This window comes from Calonectris borealis, chromosome 4 (genome assembly GCF_964195595.1).
Source record: "Calonectris borealis chromosome 4, bCalBor7.hap1.2, whole genome shotgun sequence".
Lineage (NCBI taxonomy): Eukaryota > Metazoa > Chordata > Aves > Procellariiformes > Procellariidae > Calonectris > Calonectris borealis.
The window spans coordinates 65171870-65199699 of NC_134315.1; the positions used below are offsets into that span (position 1 = coordinate 65171870).

Sequence of the window (27830 nt, forward strand, 5' to 3'; positions counted from 1 at the left end):
CCAATTCATGATTTATTTGAAACATGTTCTAAACACAAAACAAAGAACACCCCATCTGAAAGAAAACAGAATTTTTTAAGCTGACTAGTAAGAGTGACCAATTTATATTAAAAAACCACTACGGTGATATGATACTACTGTATCATTTCCAGAGGCTGAAAACAGATCAGCTTAAAAAGGCATCTTCCCCACTTGCTGAGCCCATCAGCATGCTTGGGCACTGGACAGGTGAGGACGCTGCAGGAGTATGTGTACACACTCTCAAGTACTCATTTTAAGCTCAAGAGGACAGGATCCTTGCAAATTCAGTCTCCTACTTGCTAGGAAAAGCAGAGCTGAGTTATTCGTACTAAGCGACATTCATAATTAAGGAACTGTGCCACTAAAAACACTGACCAAATGCCGAAGTGACATTGATTCCTCTGAAGTCATTGTGGTTCCATTTTGCACAGCAGCTAACTACAGAATAGCTGCATTTCACCCAGAAGTTAGAAGGATGGGGAAAAAACCCTGCTATAATCTACCCAGTTTCCATGCCGAGCTCAGGAGGCTGTGCTGGAGCAGTCCATGGCCTTCCTGATCATGAAGGGTGCTATCCTGATTCCCCTCACCTCCAGAGTACAAGCCATATCAAACTGCCATTATACTTAAGAAGCCCAAGCTGTGAAAGAACTTGTTCAGATGATGGACGGTCAAACTCATACACAGCTCACTTATTGGCAGGCATTTAAAGATACCAAGTTATCTGATGTCAGTACCAGAAATACCTCCTTTGGAAAGCATTTCTCCCAAAGTAATGCCAGTACAGCTTGCAGTGATGCCAGCCCTGGTAAGTAGTGCTAGACAAAACAGTGTACTCCTAAGGGTACATTAGTGATAGTATTGTATTACTGTCTTAAATTCAAATTGGTTAACTGCATACAAAATTACACAAAAAATAGGAATAGTAAAAGCAAACTGTTTCAGCATGTGTTAAGGGCACTAGCTCTCCTCCTGAGCTGTGTTGCTTTATCATCTCCTCATCAGCCTGCATGGGCTTGTGTCTTAGATCTTACAAGTTCAAACTATTTCGGACAAACCCCCATCATCCTGTTCTATACTGACAAGCACAAGGGGCTTGGATCCAGAAGTTAGACTCCTAGGGTCAACCGCAATCCAAATAATTATTGTCTCCATGTTTGAAAAGGAGGAAATCATCTAAATCAGACAGTGGAAATATCACCAGATTCAGTAATGGCATAATTTTAAATTACTTGCTTTTAGTTTGTATTTGTACGTGTTATTCCCTAAAAGAAAGGTCATTCTTAGTATCTTTTAACAATATGAACATAAAGTATTTACATATATTTAAGTAGTTATACAGTTCAACAGTTATTTATATTCTTCATTCTTACCATTTGGTTATGTTACAAAGCAGTAAACAGTTATTAAACACCTATATCTAGCTGAAAGGATATTTATATTAAAATGCACAGAGACAGGGTTTTAAACAGCGTTCTGACTTTAAACAAACCACTTGCAAGTCAGAATGCAGAAGGAAAAGAAATACATTACATCAAGTCTGGAATCAGAAACTGACAAGTTAAAAGAAAAGAAACATTACGCATGGTTACTGGATTAACAGCTTATGGCCATTACATTGGAAGATTTTCCAGTTATTAGGTCTCATCATTTTACAGTTGGCTTCTGTTAACGTATTCAGGCTAGTGTCATCAACAACAGCAAGAAAAGAACCACAACACAACCCACTTGTTCTATTTCTTCATTGCTTATTGGATATGACTGAAATAGATACATGAAATGCAACAATGAAAATCTCATCCTAGCTATATGAGAGGTTGCTGTCCTCAAAGGCAGCTTCAACATCCCAGCAGATTTTACTTCTAGGTATTTAGCCAGGATATCTCAACAGTTCAGCTGTTTATTTTTTTCCTAATGCTTTTATACCAAACACACACTGTTTCCATTTTTCCAGCTCCTCTACTGAAGCGATTTCCACAGTAAAAGCATGCCAACCTCTTAAGATTCTAACAGCTTTGAGATCTTCAAGACAGGGTAAAGAATTATTTTAACTATTTAAAAAGACTTGAAAGTTTCCTTCACTTCAGCAAGTATGCTTTTAGTCACTTGATAATGCAAGAGCTGTACCTACAACCCCCCAAAAAGATGCATCAGTAAGTGTTTACGCTTATTTAGCTCAAAACCTGAAGAAAAAACAATCTAAACCAAGGAAGTGGATAAGAACACTATCAGACCGGGGAACTCCACAAAAATTCTGAGATCAGATTACTAAATAGATAATATTAGCCTACAAAATAATGGCCATACAACTAAATCAAAAGCTCAAGAAGAAACTCACGTAATGAAGATTTGTTTAGAAAAAGACTATCCCAGCATAGCTCAGGACACCCAACCAACCAACCATATAAAAAAGTCAGGGACTAAAGCATATCGTCAGCAAAGTCTTGGAGCAACAACTTTGAAGAATACTGAGTACTGTTAGGAGGAGGACAGGGACAAAAGCTAAGCTTGAGTGAACCACCTCTGATCATCTTACCCGTAGCACAGATCTCTATACTTGATATTCACAAAGAAGAACCTATTATATAATGTCATAAAGGGTAAAGGGGATTTATAAGGAAGAGGATAAAAAATGCCATCATTGTTGGCAGAAATACAGAATGGTGTCTGACAGGTACCTGTGAACTTTGATCTATTTTTTCTGTCACTAGTATGTCAGTGCAGAATCTTTAAGAAACTAACACTGTTAAAGTGTTGAGATTGATTATATCAACACCTTTGTTGATAAAACATGCAAAGCAGCCACACTAAACAAGAAAATCAAAAGAATCAATAGAATAAAGCACATTGATCTGCAAACAAGTAAACAAAATGAAAGATATGGCAATGCCTGTATTTTATAATAACTAACTGCATCTTATTACATCTCCAGAAATGCCGCCATTTCACTAAGATAAGAATAGCTAACCTTCCAGTCTGCAACCATGAGCAGTTTGAGTGCAGCACTTACATGAGGATATGTTACAAAATCATCAGCGAGGCTATGTACTGCAAGGAAAACTGTTCAGAAATTCAGATTACTCAGAAATAAGGCTGCTGAGACCAACTTTACAGGATATTCTGGGATGGTGCTGCATGTTAGCAAGGTCATCACAATGAAGCAGCGGACCAAGGGACTCGTCACCATTTGTGGCCCCATTAACGGTCTCCTTTCCATTCTCTTCTCGGTACACAGCACAGGTCTGGTTGCGCTTAGCCATGGGAAGAGTCTGGCATAACTTGACAGGTTTAAGAACGTTGGCCAGACCTGCCTTAAGTCATTGGCAATGTTAATTTTAAACTAAATTCTGAAGTGTCACTTTCACCAGAAGATAAGGAAATCACATCAGTAACGGCTTTTGTATGAGCACCTATCTCGAAGTGCAAAAAACCCCACCCCAAAATCAAAAGCTTCATAAATGCATCAAGTCCAACATAGCCCCTAAAATAGCAGGGATTCCCTTGGGATCAGTAAAACTGTTGCTGCCTGTTAAGCAAATGCTAACTGAAACCAAGTATCTTTGCCAGATACAGCAGCTAGCAGTTAGATTCACACACTTAAGCGTAGCATCATTAACACCCAGCAAGGGCAAATACTTTCAACCTCCTGAGCTAGGAACCACAAAAACCCTTAAAAAGAAGTATGAAGAGGAATGATAAAACACCACAAAAAATCCCTACCCTCAAGAGGTCACCACTGGGGTGACTCTCCAGGAGACAAACCACATGGACATGTCTAGTACATGTGAAACTAGTTACTACATCACTAACCACGAGAAGATGGAAATATGACCATATATTCATTATTACGATTTTCTTCCTGAGGGATGTAACGCAGGATACAGTTTTGCAGCTCCTGAAAAACAGAAAATAAGAATCCTTGCATTAAGGGACTTAGGAGCATCTCCACACACCCTTGGTGCCACAAAAGGCCAAGTCTTTTCCGAAGATCAATACAGTTAAGACGACATTATTAGCTTTTAAGAGAATCAAAGCATATGCCTAATAATTTGTGAAGTGGAAGGGAGAACACCAATAGTTGTAGTATCTCTCATGGGATTTACTAAGCCAAGTGGGGAGGGGAATGAGGCTGGAAGCTAGGGTCAGGTGAATGGCAGAAAAGTAATAGTGGACAACCTAACAAGTAATTGTTCACTGCAAGTACAATGGACTCTAAACGCAAATGTGGGGGGAAAAAACAAAAGAATACAGTATCACCAGTTAGCCAATACAAAAGGGGTAACATCTGGCATTTGAGACAAAAATGTGACAACACCATCACTTCTCTTTCAAATAAAGGTGGAGCAAGGGACTGTTGGCAGGCTATGGCTCAGATTTGAGGATTTTAAAACTCAAAAATCCCACAATATTTGTATGAAGTTACAGTCATAAAACCAGTATACTTCTCTTAACTAGTAAAGGTTTAAAAACATAATTTATTTCATTCCTAAATTCATTCATTAGAACAAAAGCAAGAGTAGGAGGAAGTAAGGGAAATACAGAATGGATCCTTGATGATTTATCTAAGAAGCGTGAGATGCTGTCAGCCACATGCAATCAAAGTTTAAGTGCTTAAAGGCTTTTCAAATTTTTCAGCTTTGCTTATCTGCCCTCTCCAATAATGGTGATATGTAAACTCCAGAAGGCTGCTCAGCTGAAAAAATGCAATTTTTTTGGTCTTAATACTTAGAGATTAAGCAGTTTAAAACTATCAGGCCTCGAGTAGTTGGAAGCTGCTGCAAAAGAGAGATCCAGGTACGATCCAGTGGGAACACTGCAGTAGCAATTCATTCACCTGCTCCCATTCCCCTTCCTAATCTTCCAGCTCTTGGGATGGAGGGAAAAAAAAAACCATCTTGCAATTATTCAACCATGGAACAGTTACTAACAGTTACTATGCTGCTATCATTGACATGTAACATTACAAAATATTGACAAGGACAATTAAAACACAATGAGCCAAAAAAACCAGAGGAACAAACAGAAGATGTTCTTTCTAGATGTGCTGTAAAAAAAAAAAAAAAAAAAATCTTTTACTTAAGTTTCCAAAAATTCGTGTCCTATTGTCTTCAAAACAGAAATGTTTTACCAACATATTAATATGAAATACACTGCCTTTGCCACAAAATCTTTAGTTGATCATACCGAAAGCTTTAGAAGCGATGCACACAATGTGGCTGCATCTTCTTCCTTCACCACAACCACTGTTACAAATATACTTCAAGACTCAGCTATCCTGTGACCTGTAGCTGTTTTCTTCACATCAAAATTAATTCTTACATACAAGGAATCACAGCATGCTATCACAGAAATTAGATTACACACACTGACTACAAAAGCAATTTTTACAAGCAAACTAAAAAAGACCTTAGATATAGTACATAACCAAAAATCCCTGTGCATCACAGAGAACCTCCCAGGCAAAACGGAAGCTAGAGAGAAAGAGGAAAAAAGCCACAACTAAGTTTTTGATTAAAGCAGCAAGTCATACAAATTGTAAATGGTTGAATTACATTACACGTACATGTGAGTGCATTGCTTGCTAGAAAACCAGCATTTTAAAACAAGCAGATATCTAACTCCGGATAGGACAACCCCCTTTTCACCACAAGAAGAAAATACTATATTGCCCAAATGTACCATCAATTACAAAACAAGATTAGTAAGGAAGAACATTCCAGCCATTGTGAGGTACCAAGGAGTATTACTAAAAAAAAAAAAAACAAACCACCCCCAACCAAAACCAAAACACCAACAAAACTCCAAGCACCCGCCCAGAATCATTAGTATCTAGAAAACTAAGCCACTTAACGGTCAAATTACTTCCCCATGCATGACTCACAGCTGTTACCTAGCTCTCACATGCTAGTTAAATGTCCATTAAGAAGGGGGCAAAACCATACCATTTTACTATTATTAGTCTGCATTTCAAGCCAGGTCTACATTTCAAATTTGCATAGATATTATCTATGTCATAATCATCAGTCAACACTTTCAGTGTTTGCTATTTGTGGCTCACAGCAAGCCAAAAACTTAAGACTTCCATGTCGTTTTGAAGATGGACCAGGATCAGCAAGCTGATGATAAATCTGCTTCTTGAGAACTACTTAGTGCCCTTTAAGGGTCTAATCTTCACCGCTGCTAAGTAAATTCCAGAGTGCACTGAAGAGCAAAGGCATTACTATTATGCAAACACTGCCTGCCGATCTAACAGTGCGAAGTTCTGCAGAAGTAAAAGAACATTGATATGTATATATTTTTCAAATGACTGGCATGCCCAGGCTAAGAAGGCAGAAATAGAGAAGTAATTAGGACAGCCATTTATGCTCTGATAACCAAATGCATGCTGTTGACCACAGAAAGAGATTCCATACACATCTGTACATCCTCCTTTTCTCTTAAAAAGCAGTCTTGAAGGTCGCTTTATCATGGTAAGATTAAAGTCTTAAATACTGCTTGTTTAGCACACACCTTACCTACAGCAACTTTCCACGAAAGAACTGGAAATAACATTCAATGCAGCAGAACACTTCAAAGCTGTTCAGTCTGCTTTCTGTAACTGGAAACAATGTTCTACTTTCAAGCAGATTTTCAGGCAAACTAAAAATAAAATAGAAACCAAAAATCAGAACATTTCCCCTTACCCTTCCCCTGGGTTTGCATGCCAGTTTCAGTAATTTTCACAATATACAAAAAGCTGAAAAACAAAACTGCACAGGTGGTGTTATGATCATTAAACACATTCTGAAGGTGTTCACTGCCATGGACTATCCAATATTTGGGTTTGTAGATTCCAGGGCCTTTACATTTAATGAAGCATTTCTAACCTTATGTTCTATGCAAACTTTGCGGTGAGGCCAAAAGAAATAACCCCTAAAATAACTTCAAATTATTTTATTTTCTGCAGTCTTTAGGAGGCCAAAATTAAAGCATTAAGAATCTGAAGTTAAAATGAATATATATGTAGTGAACTTAGCTTGATTGAAAAGGGAACTTAACAAATGCGAAGAGTACTTATCACTAGGCCCAAGAAAGAAACACGGATTTTGGTCTTTTAAATATAGCTTGAAATAAAGGTCTTCCTCTCCAAATTCCGTATGCCTCTTGAATGTGGGGTTACAGAAGAATTCAGAACACAGAGCGGTATCACACCAAGAACACTCTTAAAAACAAGCAGCATGAAAACTGCCATCATAGGCTTGATATCGAGTTCCCCACAGACTTTTAACAAGTGTTATCATATTGGGCACCTTTTAAGATTAGGCTTGCTGCCAGCATTTTCAGCAAGAGTGCATTTTAGCGTGGTATTTATGAGCAAAGGTTCATCACAACAGAATTGCAACCTACCGATTTTATTGAGCCTTTGCAAATCAGGAAGCGCAACGATTATGAGGTGCATTACATGTATATTTCAGCAGCACTGCCCAATCAGAAGGTACGATATCTGAAGTTCATTCTAAGCGAAACAAAACCACGTGCAACACTGATTTCAGTGGGGTATTTCATTTCCAAAAATATGCTAACATGGCACAGAAAAGCATTTTGTCCTAAAAACTTAATTCTTTATGTGTCTTATGCAATCATATGATTCTTTTCAAAGGTAGAAGAACGCAAAGATGAAAAGAAAATAAAAATCTAAGACCATAAACTGCAATGCTTTCAGGGTAATGCTGTCAAGATTTGGACAGCAGTGAAAGCTGTTATGGCCACTATTGGCTTTTAAACTTATCCTAGAAATCTAAGTTGGCTTTCTCTATTTTTGAGTCCAATGAAGCATTGAAAGAAAAGCAAAAATAGCTCAAACAGTTATATTACAGTGATTCGCCAGAAAACATGTTTCTAGCTGCAGACCTCAGCAGCTCCACCAGCCTTAAACATGATAACACTTAACAAGTACAGAACATATTTACTTGCAGAAGGACTGAGCTGAAGATAAATAGCTCGCCTGCAGGCAAACTGTGACTTGGTTCAGATGCCAAACAACACAATTACCCCCTCCCTCCCACTTTAATCTCTAGATAAAGCACCTCGGTATTCCTTTTGGGGAAAACTTATTTAAATGGCCAGGATTGTACAATAGCTGACTGGCTAAGATTTTGAGTCAAGAGATGAATTCAATAGGAGAAATGGGAATTTCTCTGAAATCTTCATCTCTACCCCAGAACCACATGGGCCATTTCAAATGCAGGCTTCTCAGACCTCTGAAGTCTCATTTATCATAACACTAAAGGCTGAAGAGCTTCTGAAACACAACCTGGTAAGTTTCATTAGGCGTACATAAGAAAACCAACAGTAAAGCTTTTGGATAAACACCTCAAAAAAGAAAAGGAAAAAAGAAAAAAAAAAATCTTACAGACAGGTCTAGCCAGAGAGAAGCATTTCAGTGACTAGGACACACATTATGTCTTACAACCTTTGTTTTCAATATCCTGAAAGTGACACAGAGATATTTACTGTATCTCACTCTATCTCTGGAGATGCTTTATGCCAGACAGCATACCAAGGCCACCTGGAAGGAAGAGTTCTTCGCACACACCCTCCGTGCTGCTCAATATATTCCTTTCTGTCCTTACAGAATACCCTTCCCAATTTGACTTCCACGGCAAACATGCTCTACCACCAGTTGGACAAGTCACCATTTCACTGTCTGAGTTGAAACGGATCTCATTCTTAGAATTAATAAGAGAAGAAACAATTATATGCAAAGTCTTAATTGTGTTTCTTCATGGAAAAAGTTTTCTTTTTTTTATGTTGCAAGATCACCTAGCTCATAGCTTCCCTCTACTACATCTAAGACAACTTCGTATACACAAAAGAAGCTTTTGCCAACTGTGAATTTATAATTTTGGGCATTGGAGATTAACAGTGGTATTATACATCATGGGTCATGGAAACTGACCTGGCAGGTTATCTGCTGTGACTCAGCTGCCTAAGTCGATCGCTACACTGTGTTAGAGCACCACACACCCACAATGAGCTGGATGCACCTGAATCAGAGGGTGTCTCAGCACCTCAGTAAGTTCCCCCAGAATCCAGCTCAGGACATGCACCCAAACAGCTCTGTGTCAAACTGTACAGTCTATCAAAACCAACTGAGCAGCAGCAATAAAACTTATAAGTGACTGTGGGATGAGTTTGTGCAAAATTGTAAAGCATCTGCATTGTTGAGGGTAGTCTAGGTTCTTATTATCTGGACAACCTAAGAAATAACTCTCTTCCAAGGACAAAGCTTATTTTGCAGCCATAAACAAGTATTAGAAGCAGAAGCAAGTGTAACAACTCATGATAACATCCTTAAGAATTTTTATTCAGAATCCAGGACAACCAACTTAAAGCTTTTTATTCAACCTATGTCTTCTTGCTGACATAACACCAAAACTCACCTCTGGCTCAACAGAGAGAATGAGCTCTTATTCTTCCCAGTCATTCCAGTAATAATGGTAAAAATTCACAAGTAGCCTCCCTCTTTCATGTTTTCTGCTTCTCTTCTGGAGAATTCATAGCTCATATGCAATTGTTAATTTTTTTCTTCACAGGAAACAGAAGTGATAACCTTTGCTAACATCATTGCTAAATTGACTACAGCCTTGTTGGTCCTTCTGCTGTGGCCAGTTCGCAGCACTGGCACCAGAACTATTCTTTGCAAGCAGAAAAAACCCACTCTTCATTTAACGTTCCAGACATTAACCCAGCAAACAGAAGAAACTTATTTCAAGAAAAGATTGAATACACTACATAAAAACACAAGGTTTATGGTTCCCACAGATTCTTGACTGCTTGCTAGTGCAAATGACATAGAACACCTACCTATGCAAAGCAGAAACAAGCTACAGTTAAGAAAGTGAAGGTCACTGGTTCGCCTAAGTTGATTTCAAAGGAAAAAAAAAAATCTTAAGAGAAACAAATAATTTTATTGTGTCATTTTATAACCAAAACAAAATAAAGAACATGCTAGTTCATTTCCTTGTTTGCTGTGTTCTCCCAACCCTTTTTCCCCAAGTACATACAAGCACACATCAACTATTCCAGGCAACTGAAATTCACAAAGATCAATGGCACAATAAGATAGGAAATACAGTTCTTGAGAAACTCTTGACACTGGACATGTTTTCTCTCATTTGCTAGAAAAGCCTTCACAGAAGCATATGTATACCCAAGATTTGTCCTGTACTGCTGGCATATTATCAAATGAAAGACCACAACTGCATGTAGATGATCTTACTGTACTACAATTCTCCTAATTAACTGCCATCTTTCAATTTTGCTACTGTTTCAATAATGGGTAAAATGGTGTCATTCATTTTATGCATTCCCCATTTTCTTACTGTCTCTGACATGCTACGTTTTGTCTCTAAAATTGAAAGATTTGTTTTGTCATAGAGCAAAGAATGACAAAATCACTCAGCACTGCATTTTTTCAAGTCTTTTGTTTAAGCTTACTGAGCTAGAGATTGCCTTAAAAAGATACATGTCATGAAACCAAAAAAAGATTAATCCGTAAAAAAACTATGATTAACAAAGGTAAGTGGAAAAATTAATCATCTAAGACTGCAAAGTCACCATGTTTGCATATGTAACAGCAGAGTGAAAGCAAATCATTTTAACGCAGTAACAAAATATGCGTGTGGAACACAGACAAAATAATTTCCTTTCTCTTTCCCATTCTCTACAGAAGACAAGATATGGAGGCAGTTTGTCTGCATGCTTCCCAGAGGATCGTGATTCTAGATTTATCAAATACAATACCAATGGCAAACTATAGCAAGGAAAAAACCCCAACATTACTCCTTATCAAATGCTGAATACATAAATATGTAAGTATCCGGTCTTTTTTCATCGGTTACAAGGAATACTAAGAAAATATCAGGTGTTCTTCACCACAAATTTAACTGTCTATAGTTGCAAAATTCAAAATAATAGTTCCCAAGGCAACCATAATTCACTCAACCAACGCACACTGTTCCCTTCCTATTACTCTACGTTCTGTTAAGTGAACGCTCTCCACGTGACGCACCATACATACAACTGTGTGCAGCATATCAGAGGAACAGGCAAGGTATACAAACTAGCAACTCCTTTAAGTTTAAAGTAACAGTTATCAAGTGATACGGACATGAGAGTTTTATATTACCCAGTTAAGGTTCTTTGTTTTGTTTTTGTTTCATGGGAAGAAAGATTAAGCTCATGTCACCACTGCCATGTTTATAATAGAGGTGCTAGCTGTTTTTTTTTTAAGAATGGCTGGAGGAAAAAAACCAAACCAACCACTTGCCACATACCAGTTGTGAGAAGATCCTTCTTCCCTTGGCAAGTTCTGAGTAATTTAAGCTTCCATTATAATTTTAAAAGGAAAACCAACAGCTAAAAAAACTTATCGTCAACAAACTAGTAATTACATACTAATAAAACAAGCACCTGCTACAATTTTTTAGGATTTACCATTAAAAACTTCCTAGCAATATCTTTATTGCACTGTTATTTCAAATAGCATCCTTTGCTACTTTGACCACTGTGTGCACATGATCAGCAGCATTACTTTCCTTATACTCCAATTCCCTGTGTGTATTAAGCCAGCACTACTGCTAAAGCTCTCCTGTCATCTTTTGGCATCTGCCTATTCATTTCCATACAAACATTTTCCCTCCTCCTTGTGCTAGCAAACATTTATTTAGCTGCAAGGGCAGCCCAGATGAAGGAACCAAGCTGGGTTAAAGCTAGCCATCCAAACCAAATGGTGGGCTGTCACAGCCCTGCTTTCTCCATGCTGCTGACACCGGTGTTCAACCCAGGAAGAAAACTACTCCACATAGTAGTGAGCAAATTCTGGTGGGTCAGTGTGCCAAGACAGCTCAGTTCAAAGTCTATCAGCACTAGAATGGCACCAAAGAATCACACCACAGCCAACAATCCAACTGGGTCAGGGGGCTGGGGAAACCCAGGAACCTCCCTCCCCTCCCAGCTTGGCATTTATACTCCCTGCACAGAGGGAAGAGGAAGAGTACAACCAACTCCTTCAGTAGTGGCAGAACACTAGACTACATCAGGCCATTTTGTGTAGATTCACTCCAACCTAGAACAAAAGCCAGGTTAGTTTTAATGCAGATCAGTCTTTAACCGTGGTCTACGCGGAGCTGCTTGAGTGCTTACAAAACACAAGAGAAGGGGAAAGCACGGAAGAGGAAGAAGCTGCCAGGGAAGAGCAGAGCCATCTTCCTCACCAGCAAAGCAGCAACAAGTGCTATGCGATTATAGCAGTGCATAGCCACATCTCCCAAATAAATGGGAGAGTAACACTTAGGAGAAAAACATTGAAAGCAAGTATGAAACTACAAAAGCTGTCAGGAAAGCTCTGCCCAGACACTACAATATTAACAATTAACTAGATTTTAAAACAGAAAGCTTTCACTTGTTTGCAGATTGTGTCTGCTGTTTCATTCAAATATTTGAGGGAGGGAGAGTAGATTAAGCTATGTAGGCAGACCTGAGACCACTGCGAACTTTTTGATAAAAATAATGTAAAAATAACACACAAAAGACCCCAAAAAACTTTTCACAGGAACAACAGATTCATCTAAAGAAGTTTCTGAAACATTCTTCAGATAGATTTCTTGCATCCATAGCAGAAACTGCTGTTACTCCAAAGGAAGAAAAAAAACCAGCCAGATCATAGAGATGGGGATTGGGTATGTACCTGGAACTCCTACGACAGATCAGAGCAGATCCAAAACTAAGGACATAACCCTCATGTGGGTAGTGACATGTTTGATTACAGAAGTACAGCTTGTGAAGGGGAAAGACACACAAGTTGGAAGAGTTAAGGAGCCACTAATCTACATCTGGGTCTGGAACACAAGAAACCTGAATCTCTCTGATCATGTAGCTATGCGCCCCCATCACTGATCAAGGGACTATTCCAGTAGTCTCGTTCTTTCTCGTGCAAGAAAAACTTTTATGTTTTCTAATGTTGTCAAGTGAGCAAGCCTAGTCACAGGCTGTACTGAAAGCCACATGCTGCTTACCAGTTTTCTAAGCAACTGAAGAAACCAAGCTACTCAAACGTAAGGCCTGGCAAAATACAAACCCTTGAATCAAGAGTTCAAGAAACATTTTCCACTTCTTATTGGGAGCTCCTGCAGCTAAGAAAACAAACAAAAAAACAAACGAAAAACCCCACCACAACCATGAGTTTGTCTCCTAGGTACTTGTTATGAATCCCACCATTGTAGTATACAAATTCTGTAGGACATTAAGATGTGCTTCTAACAGCATGTGAAGTAAGAAAGCACTACCTCTATAGCACAGAAAGGGAAGAGAAGCACAAGCAGACCAAGTGACAGAGAAGGAAGCACAGTTTGTTCTGCGCTGAAGCAGAAATCAAAACACACACCCCCAATCTACCTTACTTTTTTCTTCCCCCATGAAATATTTTTCAAACGAGTGTAAGGGAAAAGAATCTAAGGGGCTTTGACTGCTTTTCAAAACCTAAAATAAAAGATATCCCAACGTATGAGATAACAATGTCTCTAAGGCTGAAATCTGACAGCACTCTTCATCACCACACTTCACACTTACCTGTGGTTAGCAGATACTCAACCTGAAACCAGTTAAAGCCTTTTGAGAATTCTAGCTGAACCATTCAGAGCATTCAGTTATAAACTATCTGAACTTGGACATCACAGAAGTATAAGGAAACCAAACATCAGCAGATAGTTCTTGATACATAATCTGAACAATCAACCTTCTATAACAAACTTCTGAAACTTACTGCATTACAACAAGCATGAAGTACCTTTTTAACCCATTAGAGAAGCTGGGCTGTATTTTCTAACATACTCTCCAAGCCAGCCTTTAAGAGTGCTTGGCCTACAGAGCAATACAGAGTGTACATCTCTCTGTAGGTTAATACATGTCTGTACAAGGCATGTAACCAACAGTTACTACTTGCTGACGCATATGTAAACTGGATGTCTTGGGAATGAAAAAAGACAAGTCTAATGCATTTTGTTTTATGAAAGGATTTCCCTGACAGAAGAAATATTCTCAGCTGATAACTCACTATTCTTCTTGCCTCCAATAAGCCAAAAAGCTATTGTGAATAAGCTAACCACACGCACAAGGTATTGCCTGTTATTGCCAGCTTTATGTAAACAGTGCAAAGAAGATTCCAAATTATTTTTCTATATTCAGTATTTTCTACAATAACTGTAATATATTTCAAGCAACTGTTCAGAAGGATGAACTTAATGAAAGATCATCTAAATATCTGCTCTTTCTTCACTTGAAATCTTAAGTCTGAGAGCTTTCCTCTGGTTCACACTATGTTCCAGTGGACAATTTCAATGCCGCAGTGCTTTCCAGAACTCAAAACCTTCACACCAAATGTTACATAATTAGTACACGATGTACTTCAAAGTCAAGGCCACAAATAATTAATAACACGTTCTGACCACCAATACACCTCATAACGAGCAAGAGCAATGAAGAGAGAAGCTGGGACTATCCCAAAAGATGGTCCAGCTAAATTCACCTTGAACTCGGAGGCTGTCCACGGCCGTGCAGCAGCATGCTAAAGGCACAGGTACGCCCTCGCACTTGGGTGAGTTAAGGAAGTGTGGAAAACACCCTACGCCGTTTTCACCGCACCCTGCTCTGCAGGGCAGTGCCCGAGCGAGCATTCCCGCAGACAAAGGCAGGACGTCCTCACCCCCGACCAAGTCCGGCGCGGCCCCGGCAGGTCCTCAGGGGGCAGCCCGGTCCCCTCCGGGGGACCACGCCGGCAAGTTTGGCAAGGAAAGTGTCCCCGGGCCTAAGCCAGCCGCCACCACGTCCCGCCGCCGCCCGATGCAGTGTCCCGTGGGGCAGAGGAGCCAGACGGGCCCGCCGGCCCCAGGCCCAGCGAGGCGAGCCCCAGCGGCCGCGACCTTTGGCATCGCGTGTCGCCGGCAACGGCCGCCCCCCCCACCGGGACCGTTACCCCCGCGCGCCCCCGGGGCCTCACCTCATCGGCGGACAGCTCGGAGACGGCTGGGAGCCGCCGGGCTCCGTCAGCGGCCACCACCGTATTTCGAAAGATCCGCCATTTCACCCCGTCACCGCCACCCCCCGCGGCCCGCCCCCGCCGCACCTGCCCCCACCGCGCTGCCCGGGCGCCCCGCCTCGCCTCCCCGCCGCCCGCGGGGCGCCCCCCCCCCGAGCTGCCCCGCTGCCAAACCCCAACTGCTTCCGGACCGGCAGGGAAGGGGGCGGCGGCGGGTCCCGCAGAGACCCCCGGTCCGAGGAGGAAGCTTCGCCGCCGGCCCCCCGCCGCTCCCCGGGTCCGTTTTAACCCCACTGCTCCGCTGCAGCTTTGGGCGCAGCTGATCTCGGCGAGAAACGGTGAAGAGACCCGCCAAGCGGGCATCCCCCGCGGCGGAGGGGCGACCGGGACGGCTGTCCCCCCAAGCCCGGGGAGGTCGGCAGGGCCGCCCGGGAGCCCGCCCCGCCGCGGGGAGCGCGCCCAGCGGGGCCGGGCCTGCGCCTTCCCGGCGGCAGGCGACTGTCAGCGCTCCACCGCTCCCTCCCGGGCTCCGCCGCTCCCTCCCCGCCAGCAGGGCCGTGCCCGCATCCCCTTCTTCGTCCTCCCGCCGCCGCTTTCCCGCCCCTCGCACTCACCGGGCGGGCGCTCTTCCTCCTCCTCCTCCGCCACCGCCGCTACCGATGCCTCTCTTCGCCGCCGTCGCCGCACGCCCTCCGCGCCTCGCGCCCCCGCCAGCCCCCTCCCCTCCGCTACCGCGCCCGGCGGCCGCGGCGGCGGCAGCGCCCGCGACGAAGCCGCCGTGTTTGTTCAAAATCACGCGCCCCGCGCCATTCCCCCCGCCGCATCCCATAATACTGCGCCGCGCCGCCCTGGCAACCGCCGGCGCAGCGCCCCCGCGCGCGCCGCCCCGCCCCGCGCTTCCGGGCCCGCCCCAACAGCGCCGGGCCGCCCGCTTCCGGGGCCGCGCGCGCCACTGGAGGAGGACCCGGCTTTGCCCCGCGTTGAGGCCGCCAACACGCGCACACACCCACGCGCGATTATATACGTGTATATCTCTATGCGTGCCGCCCTGCGGCTCCGGGGGAAGCGTGTGTGGGGCCCACCCGAGCTTTACCCCACGTCTGGGCTCTGCCCGCGCCCGGACGCTCCCCGCCACGTGACCCCGCCGCGCGGCGGCCCATCTAGCCTGCCGGCGGCGCGGCTCTATGGTAGGAGGAGGTCTGCGGCGCGCGAGGGGGACGGCGGCGGGTCGGCGAAGATGGCGGCCGCGGTGAGGCAGGACCTGGCGCAGCTGATGAACTCCAGCGGCTCTCACAAGGACCTGGCGGGCAAGTGAGTGCCGGCGCGGCCTCCCCATGGCGGGGTGAGGCGGGTGAGCGGCTGTTGGGGTTACCGGCCTTTGAGGGGCGGGGGGGATGGGGGCTGCCCGGCCCTGAGCGGGCGAGGCGGCTCTTGCCCAACGCCGTGCTTCTTTAAATAAAAAGAAGAAAGAAAGAAAGATTTCACCTCGTGATTCTGTCATTTCTTATTTATTTTTCGTTTCTAACGATGGCTTGCTCTGTGCTGATGGTGTCCTAGCGCAGGCAGGCTTCCCGCGGGGGGCCGTAGCCCTTCGCCGTAGCTGCCTCGTGTCTGCTCCCTGCCCCTCAGAGTTCGGCTGCCTGCCCGTCGGCTGCGCGAAATTGATAGGTCGGAAATTTATTTTCCTCGACTGCTGTAGATACGTCAGTAACTCCTTGTTGTTGTTGTGTTGTTATTATTATTATTATTATTATTTTCATTAGGTGGGTATTTGGCGGCAAACCTTGGGGTTGAGCTACTCACAGTGCAATGTGTCACATAGATTTTGTCTCCCCCGAGGGTTCAGTCAGATGTCGATCAGTCAACTGAAATTCTTAAGAGTCCCAGTCCAGTGGTTTATTTTCTAGAGGAATTGCTTCACTTTTAGGAGTTTCATGTAAAAACTTGGAAAACTTCCCCTCAAAATATGGCTTCAGCGTGAATGTAGTACTTCATCAGTATTGCACACACTGAAGTTATGGCCCAGGCAAAGCTTACTTAGCTTGATGAAGCATGAAAACTGGAGTTGCTATTTTTGCAGGAATAAACTTAAAAATGCATAGTCTGTGCCTATGCTCGTTTCAGGTGGCCATAACATACTATTTACCTCCCACTCCCAATACTGTTTCTCATTGAATATGGCATTTTGAACATTTGACTAACTTTATTAATCTTAATCTATGATTAATATAGTTTTTTCTGTGCACTGTCCTAGGGAGGTGATTTTTTTTTTTTAAACCTTCAGAATTGCACATATATTCACAGATAACAAAATGATGAGCTATGTTATCTGAGAATCTAGTCCTGAGATTTAAAAAGAACCAGATACCAATTCCAGGTGAATGTTCCTGACATTTGAGCACAAACGCTTTGGAAAATTCCCATCTCAAAGGTATAGAAAATATAAGCAAAAGTATGGCTCTGACATAGAAAATAAATAGAGAAACAGAACTTGTTTAGTGAAAAAGTGTGCCCTATGAGTGATTTTTAATTTTTTTTTTTTTTTTAATCTGTGGACAGATATCGTCAAATATTGGAAAAAGCCATTCAGCTGGCGGGTATAGAACAACTTGAAGCTTTGAAAGCTTTTGTAGAAGCAAGTAAGTGCATCTGGTATAATCGGTTGCACACTGAGTGAAGGCCAGAGGTCTGTGGGATTGCATATTTGTTAGCTCTGTGTAAGGCTACACAAATACATGATATTTTGGTCCTATTGGAACTCAAACACAACCAGAAGAGGAACCATCATCGCCATTCAGAAGTTAAGAGAGAATGGACTTGTAAGCTTTGTAAGTTATTATAACTTTCCAACCTGTCAGTGTGACAGTGTTGGAAGGTGAAAACCTAAAGTAGTCTCTGTTGAATGCTAAAATTGATACTGGATGCCAAGCGGTATTTAAACTAACAAGCCCCTTCTTCCCCCATCTAAAGTTAGTTTGAAAAACTGTCAAGAATAAATGGTTAGGGTTTTTTTGTGTTGTATTGGATGTTTGGCTTATTGAATACCTGTATAAATTATACCTGTTGTAATTTTTTTAAGTTGAGAATAAACTTAGTGAAATTTAGCCTAAAGGTTTACTTTGTTCAAGATGTTTCAGCAACAGAGAACAGTGAGTCAGAATGAAACATCTCTAAACTATAAATCAAAGTGAGAAATTCATTATTATCTGTCCGGGGTGAGAACTCTGGTAACCTCTAGTGTAAACAAACTGTTTCCGAGAGAAAAAAAATCACCTTTTTAAAACAAAGGAAAAAAACCCCTTCAATAATTTGAAATATTCAAATTTAATATAAAAGCAAATGATCACTTACAGTGAAGGCACTGACAAGCATTGCATCCATCTTGTGTTTTTCTTCCATGCGTCTCTGAACCAGTGGTGAACGAGAATGTCAGTCTAGTGATCTCACGTCAGCTACTGACAGATTTCTGTACCCATCTTCCAAGTCTTCCTGACAGCACGGCCAAAGAAATTTACCACTTCACCTTGGAAAAAATACAGCCTAGAGTTATTTCATTTGAAGAGCAGGTGAGAGACGAATGATGAGGGTTTTTTGGTTTGCGGGCTTGGCTTTGGGTTTTTTTTTCCCTTATCTGCTGACTATTTTAAATCTTTAAAAAAGCTGTTCAAAACAGATATTCCTACTTAGAGTCCAATTTTGCATTCCTGTACATGCAAAACCTGAGCTAAATGCAGAGAGTATTTAGGACTGTGCAAAGAATACAGACTTTGTCTCTTCATCAGGATGCTGGGCATGTAATTCCTCTGCTACCAGAAAATGGCTACTTACAATGAAACAATACTTGAGCTACTGGAGGTACTGTCGAGAGACAGACTGGTACTGATTGTATTGCATTTTACCCAACTAATGGAACAGGCAGGTGATGTAAAGAGAGAAGCATCTTGATAAATAGCTTTTGTTTCAAAATAAATATCTCTGTGTGTGCATGTGTCTGTATTTTAGCCATAATCATTTTACCAGGGAAAAATGTTTTCTTGAAATCCCAATTCTAGTTAACTACTGAATATGCTGCAGTTCTTTTTCAATTCAGTTCTTGGTTTTGTTTATGAGTATTCACCATCATCTGAGAGTTCTTACAGGAGATGTTTATATAAAAAGCCTTTAGGATCTAGTATTTGAGAAGAAAAGCAATGCAGTTTCTGTCATGATTTGTATTTGCTTCTCTTTATCTTTTGTCTTTTTAAGCAGCTTTTACTCTAAGTCTTAACTGAACATGCTTGCCTGTATGTTATAATGATTATGCATAAATTAAATCCAAGACATCAGATGATTTCTTTTTTTTAACCACACTTCTGCTTATAAAACCCAGATTGTAAGCACTGATATTTTACTTGCTGACAGCTGCTCTACAAAGTAGAAATTTCTGCATTAGGATCTAATCATAGTTCACCTCATTCGTATCTCACAGGCATGATATGAGGTATAACTGCAAGAAATGGCTTGTGAATCTTGGTACTCCAGTTCTTGAAAGCCTCGTTTCATCTTTTTAAAAGCTTTATAAAAGGTTACTACTTACTGCTTCCCAAAGATAAACTCCTTTTATCTTGTCACAAGCTTAAGTGGAAATGCTTCAAATCAGCATTCATATTTAAAAAGCTTGGTATAAAAGCTTGATCCAGGAGTCCCACGCAGGACTCATCGCATGGGAAGAGTTGCTTGTGTGCAGGCTGCTGTGTCTGTGAAGCTGGGGTATCAGTTGAGGGGATTCATGAACAAGAACAAATACTGGAAGTTAATACAGAACCATTCAACTTTTATAGCATTTGCTATTGTTTTTACTATTTAGGTCGCTTCAATAAGGCAACATCTTGCATCAATCTATGAGAAAGAAGAAGACTGGAGAAATGCAGCACAAGTATTGGTGGGGATCCCTTTGGAAACAGGGCAAAAGTAAGTACTGTGCTAGACACAGTTCTGTGTTGTTAAATATACTTGCTCCCTTTGTACTTAACTAGACCAGCAAGTGAGAATTCTGGGGTTGCATATTTTCCCAGAGTTTCAGTAGTTCAGGCCAGAACTACTGCCAGATGATAGTATAGCTTGACTGTATATTACAGTAAACAGTTTAGTGGGTCAAAATACTGCACCAGAAGTTTTGCACTATTTATTAGTCTTGTTGTTAAACAGCCTTTTTGATGGTATTTCACAAAAATTCTTCTAAGGTTTTTGAAAGGTTCTTGAAAGATGGCAGTTCTTCCATGTGTTTGCCTTTACAGTTCAAAATGAAGACATAGTTTGAAATTAGATGTTAACAAATACAGTTGAGATTTTTTTGTGCGGTTTTGTTTTTGGTTTTGTGGTGTTTTTTGTTTTTTTTTTTTTTAAGTCTAGAACCCTTGCTGTTACTTTTATCTGGCTGTCCTTTCTATTCTCTTTCTCTGTATGCATGTAGAAGGAATTGCTCTAGGTTTTGCCTATTTAGCACCTATTTGTTCCACTGCAAGTTTGCTGATTAACAATTGAGTTAATCAATTTTAAGTGGCTCACCACTTATGGCAAACCTCCAATCCACTAAAAACAGATTATTAGAGTGTGCATTTGTGTCTTGGTGGACAGCATTATTGCTACTGCTGTTTGTAGGAGCCAGTTCTGTATTGGCATTCATCTCAAATTTCCTTACCCTGAACAGAGAGCACTAATTTTGGTGTTAGGGAAGAAGAAAGCAGGGTAAAGCAAATGTTGCCGAGTGCTTAAGAATCATAATATATATTTAGAACAGCTAAGAGCAAGGGTAGTTGTGGAGCAACTCTGAGCACTTGCTTTTCTGTTTCTTTACAGACAATACAATGTAGATTATAAACTGGAGACCTACCTGAAAATTGCCAGGCTGTATCTGGAGGATGATGACCCAGTTCAAGCAGAAGCTTATATTAATCGAGCTTCCCTGCTTCAGAATGAATCAACTAATGAACAGCTGCAAATCCACTATAAGGTTGTCTAACTTGCTTTATTGTTTTCTCTTTCTAAAGGGAGATGATTCCACATTGAGATGTTTTTATGCAATGCCACTAAAACTTTCATAATGAGAAAAGAGACAAAGGGAGAAGCTTCTAAATGGTTTTGGGAGCTCAAGAGCCACATCTTAGCAATAATCTTAACAGCTCATTCCTTATGATTTGGAGATAAGTCTGTAAAGGTTCCTTAAATGCCAGCTTTACTGATTGAAAATAAAACTTAGGCTTCAAAACATCTGAAATATTGTTGAAAATATTGCCTCCACCTTTGTAAATCTAAGAGGCAAAAAACCCCACGTCCAATATTAGGGACAACGGAAGCTCCCTCCCCCGCAACAGTAATTAAATAGTAAGTCCCATCCATAAAAGTAGCTTTAAGTCTCAAGTAGTAAAGTAACTGCTGACCTTTCTGCTTATTTGTGGGTTTACTGTGTACACAGTTCATACACTAATTTCTCAAACCATTTTAGTAACTGGGATGAGCAGTTATAACTGTAGTGTGACGGTACCAATCAAGTGTGGTGGTGTTTAAAATTCTACAACACAAAGCACATGTGCCATGAGCTGTAACTCAGGGTGTGGTGGTTTTTGTTTGTTAGTTTTCCCTTTTCTTTTTTCCTCCCCCCATGCTATGTTCTAAAGCACGCATTCAGTTGGAAGTGTAAATATTTTCTGTAGCATTAGAAAAGCACAAAGGAAAGGGAAAAGCAAACACTTGAAACATATAAATTGCGAAGTGCTAGCTGTCAATGTCAGTAGTGAAGGGGAAGCTTACATAAGTACAGTATCAGCTGTACAATACTTCATTTACTTAGTTTCTGGCATTTAGACATTTTCGAAGTTTAACATGTGAGTAGTGCTGGGAAATGCTCTTTCAATTGCTTTCCATGATAGTTTAGCAAGGGCTTTACAAGTCAAGCTAATCGTTCGAAGACACAGATTTCCCTAGGATGCAGTAGAGCAATATTTATGGGAGCTGTCACTTGATAATGTGGCAATTTATACACACATATATTATGCAGCCACCCCTGTTAGTTCTCTTTTTCTGAGACATACTTTCTTTCTAGGTTTGCTATGCTCGAGTTCTTGATTACAGAAGAAAGTTCATTGAGGCTGCCCAAAGATACAACGAGCTCTCCTATAAGAGCATAGTCCATGAAACTGAGCGACTGGAGGCATTGAAGCATGCTTTGCATTGTACTATTTTGGCATCAGCAGGTAAAATATATGTTACCTACGTTGGGTCTTTTATACAAAAATGTATTTCATATCCCCCGAAGCAAGTCAGCTTGTGCATTACTTGTGGGGAGGGATCTTGTCACTAAAATTTGGTGAGGAATCCAAAATTGTGAACACGGTGTCAGAATTACCTGTTGGCATACTCTTAACTCAGAGTTGGATTACTTCTGTGTTTTTGCCAGTGATAAGGTGGCATGTTGACTAAAGATGCAAAAGAGAGTCAGTGGCAAACAGTGTTTTGGAACTGAACACAACAGAGTTCCTTCTTTGGTAGAGCTTTGTTAGTTAATTGCATGTATTGAGGAAAAAAAGATGATAACTTTCTGTTGTTTACCTCTAAATACTCAATGCTTTGGTGATCATTTATGAGAACTCTTTTTGACTCTCCTAGGACAACAGCGTTCTCGCATGCTTGCTACACTCTTCAAGGATGAGAGATGCCAACAGCTTGCAGCCTATGGGATCCTGGAGAAAATGTATCTCGACAGAATTATCCGTGGAAATCAACTGCAAGAGTTTGCAGCTATGCTAATGCCTCACCAGAAAGCAACTACAGCTGATGGTACATATTTCTCTAAAGCCTCGTAATGCTAGGTGTTCATCCACAGGAGTTAGATTTGCCCAATGCAGTCAAGAAGTGTGATGGAAAAGAATTTAGTATTGCTTATATGATTATTTTAAAATTATTTCCCAGCATGTTACCCTCATTAGTATAGTTTAATAGTAAAGCTTCTTAGCCATAGTTCATCTTTCTGATTGGCTATTAAGGTTTTGAAATACTCTTCTAGAAGATAACTTGTTAAAATCTTGTTTCTCTGTCCATGTACAGTCCTCCCAGTATTTCTAGCCTTGTCTCACGCTTTGAGTCTCTGTCCTTTTGAGCTTCTCCAGTTCTAAGGCACTGTTATAAATAGGATGCCTAGAAACACATGACATGCATGTAGGCCGTAAATGGTCTGTGTGGATGATGAATTTATTTGAGCTACTTCCTGACTTGACAGGAAGATGACATAGTGAGGGGATGACTTGGACCTCACACTGTCTCCAGATTGTTTTCTGATCCATCTCACTGACATCTTATTAGTTCTGTTCTTCCTGGAACCTCTGAACAGTGAGAAATAATGTGAAGTAATGACTTCAGTGGAATCCTAACCACACTGGTTTCAATTTTCTAAATTAGAAGAATATTGAAGTGGAAAAATACATAAGCATGAAATACCTCTTGATCAGGAAAACCTTCCTAGTGAACAATACTCATTGATTAAAGACAAATAAATAACTGTGTCATCACAGAAGTGAAAACTGGTTAAAGGTACTTACTAACAATAAGCTGCAGTCCTTTCCTTAGGTCAGTTTGTTGTTTATTTATAACCTGTACTGTTTGTCCGTGTAAGTTAAAGAATGCAGGTTAGTTGGTATTTAATAATGGGCTTATCTTCAACTAGAGGTTAAGGGGCAAATGAGTTAAATTGTTAACTCAAGAAGAGAGAAATTAGGTGAGGGTTTATCACCGTAGAAGTACAGTAAGAGAGACGTTAATTGTACCCCTAAGAGCTGCAATGAATAAAAAAAACACAATGGCCTTTCCATTTGGCAAGCTAGGAACTGATCACAGGAGGTCAAAGTCCCTCAATTCAGATGGTGAGTCTTGTAGCAAAACCAAGGGCTCCACTTGATTATTCTAGAAATTAAATAAAAGGATTTAAGCTACCTGTCTTAAAATTAACCATATGCCATCCATTTCTTACTGTTCACTTTCTTCTGCGTAGCATAACACTGATGCAAGGCAGATGCATCTGGACCTTTTACACACGTAACCCTTGGGAAAAAAAGCGTTTTCTATCTGCTGTACAATATAAACCAAGTATTTCAATCATATAGTAATGGATTTTTTTCTTATCTAACCCCTAAGGTTCTAGTATCCTGGACAGAGCTGTTATTGAACACAACTTACTATCTGCGAGCAAACTTTACAATAACATTACTTTTGAAGAGCTTGGAGCATTACTAGAGATCCCTGCAGCTAAGGTATCAGTTTTCTACATCTTTTGTAAAAACGACGATCATCAGAAACATGAGAAAATAGCTGTGGTAAATATTAGGAAAATTAGTTCAATATTAGGAAATTACGAAATATTCCATATTATGAGGAAGGTTAAATATCTAGCACGTCTTATGAGAAGGAAAGGTACACGATGTGAAATGAACAATAGTGGAGTTAGATGCCACTGATAGTATGTCTAATCATTTCATAATTAGTGTTGTCTGTAGGCCCCCCCCCAACATGTGGAGATGTTGAAAAACTATTAAGTCTTAATAATTTTTAACTTCTTTCAGAACGGAAGAGGTTTCTAACATCTTTCTCTCTTCGTTATTTCAGGCAGAAAAGATAGCTTCTCAGATGATAACTGAGGGTCGCATGAATGGATTCATTGATCAGATTGACGGAATTGTTCATTTTGAGAGTAAGTTCGACCACAGTGATTTATTTTTTTTTAGCACCATTCAGAGTGAGCTTTTTGAGTTGCTGCCTTACAGGATAAGGAAATTAAGCTTCTTAGCATCTTCCATCTGAAGTGAGCTTGCTGTGTCTTGCTGTGGCCAGGAGGTGGCAGAGTTTGCCTTAGTGGAGGACCACACTTCACCCATCCTTCCTACTATGCATTCTCTTACCCACAGGAAAGTGTGAATTTATTCCATCAGTCTTCTTGTAGGAACAGGTTCACCAGGAAGTTTTCTGTTCAATTCTACTTGGCAATGCAGGAGTTAGTCTTGTAACAGACAGCCAAAATCATTGTAGCTTTTGAATACAGAAATGAGCATGATGTAGCTGCGAGGAAGGCTTCCTCTGTGAGGTATGTGAGGGCAGTGGCAGAAGAAAAGGTTGCAGTTGAAAAGGGAAGGGTGTTGCTAAGACTTACTTGTTTGTATGGGTTGTTGTTTTTTTTTCTTCTTGCAGCTCGTGAAGCTTTGCCAACTTGGGACAAGCAGATTCAGTCACTGTGTTTCCAGGTTAACAACCTGCTGGAGAAGATAAGTCAGACAGCCCCAGAATGGACAGCGCAGGCAATGGAGGCCCAGATGGCTCAGTGACTGTGCAGCCATTGTCTGAGTGGAGGCAATCAACTGCCTGCTGTGCTGGAAGAAGGGAACTGAGTAGGACTGTGAACCAAACAAATAACCCACCTTCATTTCCCCACCTTCTGCTTTCACTCTGGCTTAGGACACAATTAGGTGATACCATGTTTGGTGTGACAGTCCCCCGGTTCTCTGAGCATAGAATGACGCTGTTGCTGCCTCTGCATTGCACTCTGCTGTCCTGAAAGCTGTGGTTTCCACATAGAAGAAGCTGTAATGTCCGCAGCAAGTTTTAGTTTATTTAATTTTTTTTTTTTCCACTGTATTGCTATAGCTTTGTAGCCTATTACTTCCTGTGATGCTTGTCCTGCTGTGAAAATATAAGTGCCATGTTTCTTTTAGTTGTAATTATTCTAATAAAGGCTGGAATGAGCCACTTGGTTTAAGTGTTGCAGGGACCTGTTGTTTTTTTTTTTCCTTAAGCAGTAACTTGAAATAAGTTGAATTTTTGGAATTGTCAGTTTCAGCCCCTGAAAATGTTAAATGAGAATTAGCTTTTTTCCTCCTTCTCTGTTTATAAAATGCAAGTCTGAAATCTTAACTGAAGGAGATACTGACCCTTCTCCTGCATTGGTGCAGCAGGGCACAGAGTTATCTGTGCTGAGACATGGAGTAAAGACCAGTGTTCCCAAGAGAGCTTGTTGCAACAATATGGTAAGGGATGAGAACATAGCACATGCCAAGTTAAGGTAAGCCAAGCATGCTCTTTGTTTTGTTTTCTAGGTCGGCATGAATTGGTAATTTTACAAAAGTATCCACAGTGTTTTTTGGAACTAGAGGTGTAACGAGACTGACTGGTAGGGATTCTGCACTACAAAAGATGAAACACCTTCTGAAACTGGAGTGGCTGGAGAATACTGTGCAGATTACTTATATAATGAGATACAACAACTAGGTAAAGGTGTCATGTGATAAGCAGGACTGACTTGAAATGCTTATGCACAGCAACAAAGTATCAAAGTGGCCCTTCTGATGTTTATCAGTCTGGAGTTGTGCACTCTTTACCCATCCTTAGTGTGCCAGATACACGAGTCTTATTGTGTGATTTGCTGGAGAGGTTTTCACAGAGAGCTCTTCTGGTAATGGAGAGCCAAGGCAGAGTTTCATCAATAGCTGTTCCTGTCCAGAGGTTATGTTTTAGTTTGAGGTGATCTCATTCAGGTTATAATTCCAGCTTTGATGTGAATTACCTTAGCTCCTTTTTCATTTCGGTCAAGTAATAATACTTAATGAGTTTTCAGTCTATGTTCATACTAGTCTTTTTGTCTCAAAATCTGGAGGATGTTGATGTCTCCTGGAGTCAAAGGTTTTGGCTTAATCCACAACTCTAATGCCTTCACTTTTGTTTTGCCTTTTTTTTTTTTTTAAACGTGTTTATGCATTTAGATTTGTAGTGCTGTTAGATGTTTAGAAAAGCCAGGAGCCTAGTGAAGGGTGGTTCATCCATAAATAGGATGGACTTCTGTCAACCTCGCAGGTGATATTTCTGAGTCCCAAAACAACTGGCTAAGTAAATTATGACGGCTCCCAGTTGCTAGCATCCTTTAGTTTCTCTGGGAGGGGGAGTGGTGACAGAGCAGCTGTGGGAGCAGGAAGGAGCTGCCCACCTCTTGGCAAGTTTACTGTAAAAGAGCAGAGGTGGAAGATTTTCCAGATCCTTATTGCAGGTAGAGGTTGGGTGGCTGTTGTCCTTCAGCGTGGGCTGACATAGTCCAGTATAAGGATCTCTGTCTACTAGGGTTGGTGTCTGGCACTCTGGACACTCGCTTCCAATATCCACAAGGGTCATCTGTCTTACTAAATAGCCTCCTGCATTACCCTTTAACACAGCAGATGTAAATTATTGGCTACTACAGGAGAGATGCTGGTATTTAAGTAGATGGCGGTAAAAGCCAAGCTGACTACGAGCAAGCTCTGAGTGCACTGTATGCATCTTTGCTGTACTGCTTTTTCCGAGCCAACAGTGTCAGAACTCAGAGCTGGCTTTGGCTATTCATCAGATAGCTTCTTTTACTTCCAGATGATCTTTTTTCCTCTCAACTCTCCCAATTACTTTAAAGGCAACTATAGTGTCAAAACATTTATGTAGACAGTGTAAGACAGTTAGATACATAGTATCTAATTAGTAGTTACTCGACTAGGAATCTAATCTAATATCAGCAGAAAAAAATATACCATTCAAAAATTTGTGTTTAGGTTTTTGATCCATTCCTTGAAGTGCAGGGACTTCATAATTAAAATAGAAAGTGATATGGTAAATTCACTCCCTTAACTAGTCATACCATTACAGCTTGAGATTTGCAGTGTAACCTTGGTGCTGTTCTACAGAGGATTGGACATCC

The 27830-nt window shown here is 41.1% G+C and overlaps 2 protein-coding genes across 13 annotated transcripts in view; one reads left to right on the forward strand and one right to left on the reverse strand.

Annotated features, from left to right (window-relative positions):
- The window catches only part of LIN54 (lin-54 DREAM MuvB core complex component), a 43115-nt gene extending 27297 nt beyond the window's left edge, over nt 1-15818 (reverse strand). For 5 of the 10 annotated variants that reach the window (XR_012673578.1, XM_075149863.1, XM_075149860.1 and 2 more), the window contains exons 1-2: nt 6532-7241; nt 3832-3916 (exon numbers count right to left, since the gene is read on the reverse strand). Coding sequence is in view for 6 of the 10 variants with exons in the window: in XM_075149863.1 (XP_075005964.1) it covers nt 3832-3916; nt 6532-6573 (127 nt within the window). In the remaining 4 variants the exon portion in view is untranslated. Of the gene's footprint in view, nt 1-3831; nt 3917-6531; nt 7242-15058; nt 15151-15711 lie in introns of those variants that run through there. The other 5 variants (XM_075149862.1, XM_075149861.1, XM_075149867.1 and 2 more) reach the window with 5 other exon arrangements.
- Nucleotides 15819-16033: 215 nt separating this feature from the next.
- COPS4 (COP9 signalosome subunit 4) lies at nt 16034-25874 on the forward strand. 3 transcript variants are annotated; one of them, XM_075149870.1, is made up of 10 exons: nt 16034-16448; nt 17657-17736; nt 18512-18663; nt 19944-20047; nt 20936-21089; nt 22179-22329; nt 22742-22912; nt 24263-24378; nt 24731-24815; nt 25310-25874. In XM_075149870.1, coding segments are annotated over exons 2-10 (1068 nt in total). In that variant the 5' UTR covers nt 16034-16448; nt 17657-17735; the 3' UTR covers nt 25444-25874. The 3 variants fall into 3 exon arrangements, with proteins under 3 accessions (XP_075005971.1, XP_075005970.1, XP_075005973.1); XM_075149869.1 differs by having other exon boundaries at nt 16288-16408; XM_075149872.1 differs by lacking the exon at nt 17657-17736 and having other exon boundaries at nt 16318-16408.
- The last annotated feature ends 1956 nt before the right edge of the window (nt 25875-27830 follow it).